The sequence below is a fragment of the Sander vitreus genome, chromosome 8 (genome assembly GCF_031162955.1).
Source record: "Sander vitreus isolate 19-12246 chromosome 8, sanVit1, whole genome shotgun sequence".
NCBI classification, from domain to species: Eukaryota; Metazoa; Chordata; class Actinopteri; order Perciformes; family Percidae; genus Sander; species Sander vitreus.
This window is the reverse complement of record NC_135862.1, coordinates 35889161-35899119: the sequence shown is the minus strand read 5'-3', so window position 1 is coordinate 35899119 and position 9959 is coordinate 35889161. Positions and strand designations below refer to the sequence as shown.

The following is a 9959-nucleotide window of genomic DNA, read 5'->3' as shown; positions in this document are numbered from 1 at the left end:
TCCGTAACCAGTAAATGCCTGCTGCATGAAGAGAGAGCAGTGGAGGGGGTAAAGGGAGGTGACTTTGCCCCAGGGCACTGATGTGGAATCAGTTTGAAACAGCCTCAGCACGGTGTAAAATGAATACAGTGCTTTCTCATTCAAACAATAGTCATTCGTAACAGTGTGTGTGTGTGTGTGTGTGTGTGTGTGTGTGTGTGTGTGTGTGTGTGTGTGTGTGTGTGTGTGTGATGGCACTATCATCGATTCTAACAAACTGGTTAGAAGGCTGTTTCTTGTTTTGTAGGGCTATCCTGGATTAAAGAAATTATTAGTTGACTAAAACTCATAATACTTGTGGACTAATCGTTACAGATCTATAAAACTGAGTTTTTCCACAAAGAATCATGCAAAAGCATCACTTTATTTAATCTTGTGTTTACTTAAAATAAGTCACTCATCATGAAAGAAGCTTAAACAGTATAAGGGCAGAGAACTTTAAATACTGGAGTTGAGCAAACAGGGTGTGACTCTTACTAAACTGTCTGGTTGAGCCCAAACTGGCGGACAGAGTGGATTAAATTAGCTAATACAGTGGTACTGGTCCAACCACACACACACCACACACAAACAAATACCTCTGGGATAGTGAGTAAGACACAAAATAAAAAACAGGACTCTTACCCCTTAAAACTACAGATTATCCTCCCCAAAAAGTACAGCACAATCCTTTCATATGCCATTATTAAATAGAAATAAAGCAGGTTAAAGAAGACACACTTTTTGTTTTATAAATATATATATATATACATCCCTAATTTGTCTAGGGGTGGAGGACGCAAACAATTTAAAATAATAAATCCGGGAGGTCTAGACAAACGGTAAATAAGGTAATTTATTGGACAAACTCAACACAAAACAATTGAAAGCAATCTCCAAAAGGACGACGATTACTGGCTCTTTGTCACTGGCTCGATTCAGGTTTTCACAGCTTTGCACAGCAGCACTTCTCTGCTCACACTCTGCTGGCTTCCACTGATGTGTGAATATATATATATATATATATATATACAGTCAGGTCCATAAATATTGGGACATCGACACAATTCTAATCTTTTTTGGCTCTATACACCACCACAATGGAGTTGAAATGAAACGAACAAGATGTGCTTTAACTGCAGACTTTCAGCTTTAATTTGAGGGTATTTACATCCAAATCAGGTGAACGGTGTAGGAATTACAACAGTTTGTATATGTGCCTCCCACTTTCTAAGGGACCAAAAGTAATGGGACAATTGGCTGCTCAGCTGTTCCATGGCCAGGTGTGTGTTATTCCCTCATTATCCCATTTACAAGGAGCAGATAAAAGGTCCAGAGTTCATTTCAAGTGTGCTATTTGCATTTGGAATCTGTTGCTGTCAACTCTCAATATGAGATCCAAAGAGCTGTCACTATCAGTGAAGCAAGCCATCATTAGGCTGAAAAATCTAAACAAACCCATCAGAGAGATAGCAAAAACATTAGGTGTGGCCAAATCAACTGTTTGGAACATTCTTAAAAAGAAAGAACGCACCGGTGAGCTCAGCAACACCAAAAGACCCGGAAGACCACGGAAAACAACTGTGGTGGATGACCGAAGAATACTTTCCCTGGTGAAGAAAACACCCTTCACAACAGTTGGCCAGATCAAGAACACTCTCCAGGAGGTAGGTGTATGTGTGTCAAAGTCAACAATCAAGAGAAGACTTCACCAGAGTGAATACAGAGGGTTCACTACAAGATGTAAACCATTGGTGAGCCTCAAAAACAGGAAGGCCAGATTAGAGTTTGCCAAACAACATCTAAAAAAAGCCTTCACATTTCTGGAACAACATCCTATGGACAGATGAGACAAAGATCAACTTGTACCAGAGTGATGGGAAGAGAAGAGTATGGAGAAGGAAAGGAACTGCTCATGATCCAAAGCATACCACCTCATCAGTGAAGTATGGTGGTGGTAGTGTCATGGCGTGGGCATGTATGGCTGCCAATGGAACTGCTTCTCTTGTATTTATTGATGATGTGACTGCTGACAAAAGCAGCAGGATGAATTCTGAAGTGTTTCGGGCAATATTATCTGCTCATATTCAGCCAAATGCTTCAGAACTCATTGGACGGCGCTTCACAGTGCAGATGGACAATGACCCGAAGCATACTGCGAAAGCAACCAAAGAGTCTTTTTAAGGGAAAGAAGTGGAATGTTATGCAATGACCAAGTCAATCACCTGACCTGAATCCGATTGAGCATGCATTTCACTTGCTGAAGACAAAACTGAAGGGAAAATGCCCCAAGAACAAGCAGGAACTGAAGACAGTTGCAGTTGAGGCCTGGCAGAGCATCACCAGGGATGAAACCCAGCGTCTGGTGATGTCTATGCCTTCCAGACTTCAGGCTGGAATTGAATGCAAAGGATTTGCAACCAAGTATTAAAAAGTGAAAGTTTGATTTATGATTGTTGATCTGTCCCATTACTTTTGGTCCCTTAAAAAGTGGGAGGCACATATACAAACGGTTGTAATTCCTACACCGTTCACCTGATTTGGATGCAAATACCCTCAAATTAAAGCTGAAAGTCTGCAGTTAAAGCACATCTTGTTCGTTTCATTTCAACTCCATTGTGGTGGTGTATAGAGCCAAAAAGATTAGAATTGTGTCGATGTCCCAATATTTATGGACCTGTGTGTGTGTGTGTGTGTATATGTATGTATGTATATATATATGTATATATATATATATATATATATATATATATTTGTGTGTATGTATGTATATATATATATATATATATATATATATATATATATATATATATATATATATATATATATATATATATATATATGTATATATATATATGTATATATATATATATATATGTATATGTATGTGTTTTGATAAATAAAATGCTTGTGTGGCTTCAATCCCTCCTATCAGTCAAGTACATGATGATGATGATACAGTGGGGCAAAAAATTAGTCAGCCACCAATTGTGCAAGTTCTACTTTAAAAGATGAGAGAGGCCTGTAATTTTCATCATAGGTACACTTCAACTATGAGACAAAATGAGAAAAAAAATCCAGAAAATCACACTGTAGGATTTTTAATGAATTTATTTGCAAATTCCTTGGCAAAAATAAGTATTTGGTCAATAACAAAAGCTAATCTCTATACTTTGTTATATACCCTTTGTTGGCAATGACAGAGGTCAAACCTTTTCTGTAAGTCTTCACAAGGTTTTCACACACTGTTGCTGGTATTTTGGCCCATTCCTCCATGCAGATCTCCTCTAGAGCAGTGATGTTTTGGGGCTGTCGCTGGGCAACACGGACTTTCAACTCCCTCCAAAGTATTTCTATGGGGTTGAGATCTGGAGACTGGCTAGGCCACCCCAGGACCTTGAAATGCTTCTTACGAAGCCACTCCTTCGTTCCCCGGGCGGTGTGTTTGGGATCATTGTCATGCTGAAAGACCCAGCCACGTTTCATCTTCAATGCCCTTGCTGATGGAAGGAGGTTTTCACTCAAAATCTCACGATACATGGCCCCATTCATTCTTTCCTTTACACGGATCAGTCGTCCTGGTCCCTTTGCAGAAAAACAGCCCCAAAGCATGATGTTTCCACCCCCATGCTTCACAGCAGGTATGGTGTTCTTTGGATGCAACTCAGCATTCTTTCCCCTCCAAACACGACGAGTTGAGTTTTTACCAAAAAGTTCTATTTTGGTTTCATCTGACCATATGACATTCTCCCAATCCTCTTCTGGATCATCCAAATGCTCTCTAGCAAACTCCAGACGGGCCTGGGCATGTACTGGCTTAAGCAGGGGGACACGTCTGGCACTGCAGGATTTGAGTCCCTGGCGGCGTAGTGTGTTACTGATGGTAGCCTTTGTTACTTTGGTCCCAGCTCTCTGCAGGTCATTCACTAGCCAGAAATCTTGCTTGTTTGTAGGTGACCAAATACTTATTCTCCCGAGGAATTTGCAAATAAATTCATTAAAAATCCTACAATGTGATTTTCTGGATTTTTTTTTCTCATTTTGTCTCTCATAGTTGAAGTGTACCTATGATGAAAATTACAGGCCTCTCTCATCTTTTTAAGTGGGAGAACTTGCACAATTGGTGGCTGACTAAATACTTTTTTGCCCCACTGTAAATGATCTTCTCTCTGTCTCAGTCAATGATTAGTCAGTTTCTATGGTAACTGTATTCTGTTGACAATATGTGGTATGGTGAAAACTTGATCAGCCACATATTACCAAATCAATTAATATTAACAAACAAAAGGAATGAGGAGATAAGAATGGTTTTCCACGCCTTGCTATTGTTACACCATTATTTGCATTATTAAATAAGAGTAGTCAACCCATTGTCACTGCTGTTACTTACAAATGAATCTTTTCACTCGAAAAAGATGATTCAAAGATGAAAGTTAATGAAAGCATTACGGTTGGAGGAGATACATGTTGAAATTTACAAATCGTTTATTATCCATCACCTAAAACTAACAATACAATAATGAACAAATCATTTCTTTAATTGCTGTCACAAATTGTCATAAACATACAAATTGTAAAAAAATATAGAAAATCTATTGATATTTTCTATACATTTCCATTGCTTCAAATAGCAGTAAAATAAATGCATTTTCCAGGGCCAGAACTAGTGTACTTCCTGCATAGAAACCAGTCCAGGAAAAGGTTATGATGTAAATTAATCTGTGCATGTTTGTATAAAATACAGCCACATTTCTAAAGGAATACAGCAAGTTCTTGGGAGGTCCATTGCTCATACTTGTTCAGTGATGAGTTCAAACTAGAAAGACAAATCTTATAGTGATAAATGGAAGAATTTGATGTTTATGTATGCCATAATGTAATTATAAAACTGACCTAATGGCTATTCATTCAAACAGTCATTGATTTTGGTATCACATTTCAGTCAAAGAGTATCAGTGTTGGTCCTTGTGAGAAAAATGTAATATTGTCTGCTGGTTTATGGATACCTGGGGGGGTCAAAGCACTACCACTACATCATGACAGGTGAGGTTTCCCCAAAGGTATGGGTACGGTGGTTAGAACCTGGTTCTGGAAAACAAATCTCTGTATGCGTTCAAAGACCCAGAGGAAGATGAGGAGGACACTGACGTATTGAATCCAGGCTAATTTGATGGTTTCCCAGAAGCCAGGACGATAGGTGGAAGGAGACGGTTAAGGCAGAAATAAAGAGGAAAGCTTGACATTCAAACATTCATTGTGACTACATGACCTCCTGGTAAAGCTAACTCAGTAATCTACAGTTGGTAATACAGCACCGTAGAGAAAAGACCTTTACGACAGCGGGTGTGGGTAAAAACTTTAGTCCAAAGCGGCCACTCGAATCAGCACAAACTGAAAGTTACATATAGCCACTTTAAGAAAAGGATCTGAATACTTGTTCCACCACTGATAGCATCATGCTACATCCTGTTGGGGTTGTAATTCAAAATAATGACTGGCTCGCTCTACATTATACCTTACTTTCCACTTATTGTACGTACTAAATTGGGGGGGATTAAAGTCATATATTACCATAGAGGGTATATAAAAAGAACACACCTTCCTAAACATTTTTTAAAGGATATCTTATGACCTCCATAGGGTACCGGATCTCAGCATTAAGCTGAAAGGGAGAGCCAGCAGCTCGCCCCACAGTCCAGACCGGCATGGGACAGGACAGTACTGTGGTCACTATGGTAGAACAAAGAAAGGGACAAAAAACAGAGAGAGAAAAGTGAAAGTTGTCATATTTTACAATACCTACATTTACCAAAATGCACATGTAATGCAGTATAGGGTTGGGTAGACTGGCATTGCCAGACCTATGATGATTTGGGGTTTAGTCACACAGTATATTCAGCAGCAAACAAAATGAGAGCCTTTGTCAACTTACAGTTTCTGTCCTGGTAGCTCCTAATTATGTTGTCCAGGTCATACGCACTTGCAAAGGGGCTGGAGCCATCGATCACTGACACCTTGGCATCAAACAGAACAACACCGTAACAAATGAAGATCTACTGTTCCTGTCACAGCTCCCTCAGCATGTGGTAGCACTACATGAACATGCAATATGTGTATTGTGATTATCAGAGGTGGAAAGTAACTAATTACAATGACTCACGTTAGTGTAATTGAGTAGTTTTTTTCCCGTACGTTTACTTTTTAAAGTAGTTTTAAAAATCTGTAATTTTACTTTTACTTAAGTATGTTTTGTTTGAAGTTTTGTACTTTGCTAGATTTTAAATCACATCCGTTACTGAGTAAAAAAAATAGGGAAATAAAACAGGTCGCTTTGGCAATGTATCTGTCAACAAATTCAAATCGAAAGCTGGAGAAATCTTTTCTTGGACTGTGATATTGGAAGTTTACAAAAGTTAAATGATAACACTGGTGCCAAGACTTTATCTGCATTGTTCACTGTAGTTCAGTCTCTCCTTTCCTCTATTACATGTACCTCCCATTTCATCTCAACCAACCAATCACTGCCTGAGTACCTAGCTCGCTATTGCACCTTCTCCCATTCATAAATTGTCCCTTTCACTAATTTTCTTTCATTTGTTGTTTTCAGCGTCCTGCAGAGTGCTCTGCCGACTCTGCTCAAGCCAAAAGGAAAAGGAGAAAAGAAGGGAAAGAGAACAGGTGGAAAGAGAGAAAGACTGTAGCTATGTTTCCATCCACTTGTCATTCGAATTATCTGAAGTTCGCTAAAAACATGTATGCGAATAAAGCCGGTGAAAGTGTGTTTCCATCCAACGGCTTTAAAGCGATTAAAAACCTTGTGATTCCATTTATTTTCAATGCAGGAGCAAATAAGGATCCTAAATAAACAAACAAACACTGAATCGCAGAACATTCAAGCTAACATTTGCTAGCCAAAAGGGATCGCGCCGTCTACCTACAAATGATTCATATTGCACAAGTTGTAATAGTGCTTATGTGCCAGCTGAAAGCAACATATCAAGCTATAATAAGACAACAACGATGCTATCAGAACATCACTATGATGATGCAGATAAATTATGCCATTTCTTAGATTTTCGCTATCTAAAATAGCTGTTATATTTCGCTCATAAGTTATATATAAAAAGCATCTTGTCTATACGTTTGTCCACTTATATCTGTCTTTGTTGACACCCGCCATGTCTGCAAAGAAAGCAAAAATGACCTAAAACTATTTCTTCTTCGTGTTATGGCGGGTTGCAACCATAAAATGACCTAAAACTTAATCTCAATTCATTATTTATTCGGCAAATAACCATCAGCAGTATCATCGCATAAGCTGTTTAGCGATTAAGAGAAAATCCGATGAGATCGAACGTACAAACTGTGTCGATATTCATGAAATTCTATTGAATTTTACTGTTTCCAAAAGGCATTTTTCATTCGATATTACTTAATTCTCATGAAAACATGTGGATGGAAACATGGCTAGTGAGTCTGTGTCCACTCACGTTGTAAATGTTGTACAGTCCCCGGTGAGGCAGGGGGGTCCTCTGCATCAGCCTCAGGTCTCCGCTGATGAACAGCTTAGCTCCGGGGACAGAAGAAGAGTGCTGCACATAAGCCAGGCTCTGCATCACCACTGTGGACATCCGCTGGGAAAACACAACAACATAATATGCTTTACTTTAGCTGGAACATTGACTAAGGCTGGCCTGGATGGGCCTGGTGTCATACTGCAGTTGGCAGGCTGTACATATACATACATACACACACACACACACACACACACATGAAAGGATCTGTGGCTCACTGAATGCAATAGCTGTTGTGTCCTAAAGCCATCCTTTACTAAATTATAAAGAGGAATAAGAATTACTTTATTAATTCATTTTTTTTCACTTGTTATTTTAACGCACGCACACACGCGCACACACACACACACACACACACACACACACACACGCTATGGAACAGATGCTATTTCTAAGACTAAACCGCAATGACAAAAAAAATTACTTAATCCTTAAATCAGTTTTTGGTTACAAAAAATGTTAGGCTACATTAAAAATGTATGAATGTCATTGTAATGTAATTTAAAATTGTTGTAAATTATATTAATATTAGCTACAACATGATCAGAATTTTGTCTGAGTGAAGATTGTCTGTCATTACTTTCTGCCATCAGGTTGAGTACAGCTTTGAAACGGTGCCACAGACAAGTTTACATTTCATATATGTATATACTGTGAGACTAGGTACTGCAGTGGAATACATACAAAGAGCTTGTAGCTGAAGGTGAGCAGCAGTTGTACACTGTACACCTGTTCCTCAGGTTTTAGAGGTAGCTCCAGTTGAAAAATCAGGAGGTCCAACTTCCCATCCTGGTTCTGGTCCTCTTCGCGCACCTGTAGAGTGTGTTCACCCACACAGAAAAGAAGAATAAAAAAACACAGTACACATACTAGCTACATACTGCAATCATAGTAGGTTGCTAGTCTGATAACTAGTTTCTCAGATCCACTATCTATCCACTATTAATCAAAATGACAAGCGGGACACTTGCACATTTGAGGAAGATGCGGTGAGTGTGTTCTTACAGAGACAGCAGGCATCCGGAGGTTGCCACCAAGCATGTTGTTTAGATGGGGAAAGGTGCTCCAGGCGACGTAGTCTCCCTGAGTACTGGTGGCTGCCACCAGCAGAGTCTGGTACTGAAACCTCACAACCGGTTGTTCCTCATAAGTGCTTCTTTTTACCCAGAAACCTAAAATAACATGGCTTTTAACAGCGAGCAAGCATTTCTAGAGAAGCATTGGCAGCAAAAACGGTCCTGTCCTGTTAGTAGTGTCCTGAGGAATGTCCCGGGACAGTCAGACACTGTCCTGTGACTCCCATGACTCACGGAACAGTGTCTGGGAGTCATAGGACAGTGTACAGGACAGTGTCTGACTGTCCCGGGACACTCCTCAGGACACTACTAACAGGACAGTTATTGCTGCATTTCTACTTCTTTAACAAAAGCGTTGGCGTTCCCGGACATATATAAAGTTTCTCATTTAGCAATAGCGACAGGAGCCACGGTCATAGTAGCTAGTTAAGCTAGTGTTCTAGTGCTGTGACATCATTAACGTTACAGTAAGTTACTTTACCTTGGCTCCTGTAGGCAACGAGCAGAGGTGGGATGTAGGTGAGGCACAAAACAACAACCAGAAACAGAGTGGCTTTTGTGCAAACACTCGTTTTGTACCGAATCAAAGCCGGGTGGGAATAGACTTCATAGAAAGCCATGGGTAACGATATAAATATCGCTCGTAGCCTCCAGGGTTATGTGTCATCAAGTCCAGCTAACGTTAGCTAGCTAGTTAACGTCAATGCTCAAGCTAGCATAGCTAGATGGTAACGTAACATGAGTGAATGCGAACCAATGACTAACGTGAACGCTCACAACAACAAACACAGATAAACCTTTGTTAAGTAATTGAGAGCGTATTTTTTTTACAAAACGTAGCGTATCAACATGCTATTTACGTTAGCCCCCAGTACCATTACAGCCTATGGTAACGTTACCATACACCGCGCCATGTTTTAGCTTAGCTAGCTTAGCGTCTCACGGTTACCATGGCGGCCAACGGTAGCATTCATGCTGCGTTCAAGCAATGCCAGTAAAAAAGGACGAACAGGAAGACCATTTGGGAGTGTTCACACATGGTTATCCCAGAAGAAAAGAGTTATCCCATAGTAGGCTAATAGCCTAAATTAGCTACTTTTGCGGCGTTACGTATTTTGGCAACAAGTGAAACCAGATACAAATAAACTTTGCAGCATACTACATCTCATAGGCAAACATTTACGCCACTACATTTATCTGACATCTTTAGTTATTAGTTACCATGTAATACAAAATATAATCCATAAATAAATTAGGATATTATTTTATCAATAAGGCTTTATTGGTCCCA

The 9959-nt window shown here is 39.6% G+C and overlaps 1 protein-coding gene across 1 annotated transcript; it reads right to left on the bottom strand.

Moving 5' to 3' along the window:
- Positions 1 to 4499: 4499 nt before the first annotated feature.
- Positions 4500 to 9626, bottom strand: tmem231 (transmembrane protein 231). The gene is made up of 7 exons (XM_078258007.1): positions 9150 to 9626; positions 8598 to 8764; positions 8277 to 8405; positions 7509 to 7652; positions 5951 to 6032; positions 5643 to 5748; positions 4500 to 5215 (listed from the first exon to the last, which is right to left on the bottom strand). Exons 1-7 carry the CDS (start codon positions 9286 to 9288, stop codon positions 5053 to 5055), a joined length of 930 nt encoding a protein of 309 aa, XP_078114133.1. The 5' UTR covers positions 9289 to 9626; the 3' UTR covers positions 4500 to 5052.
- Between the last annotated feature and the right edge of the window lie 333 nt (positions 9627 to 9959).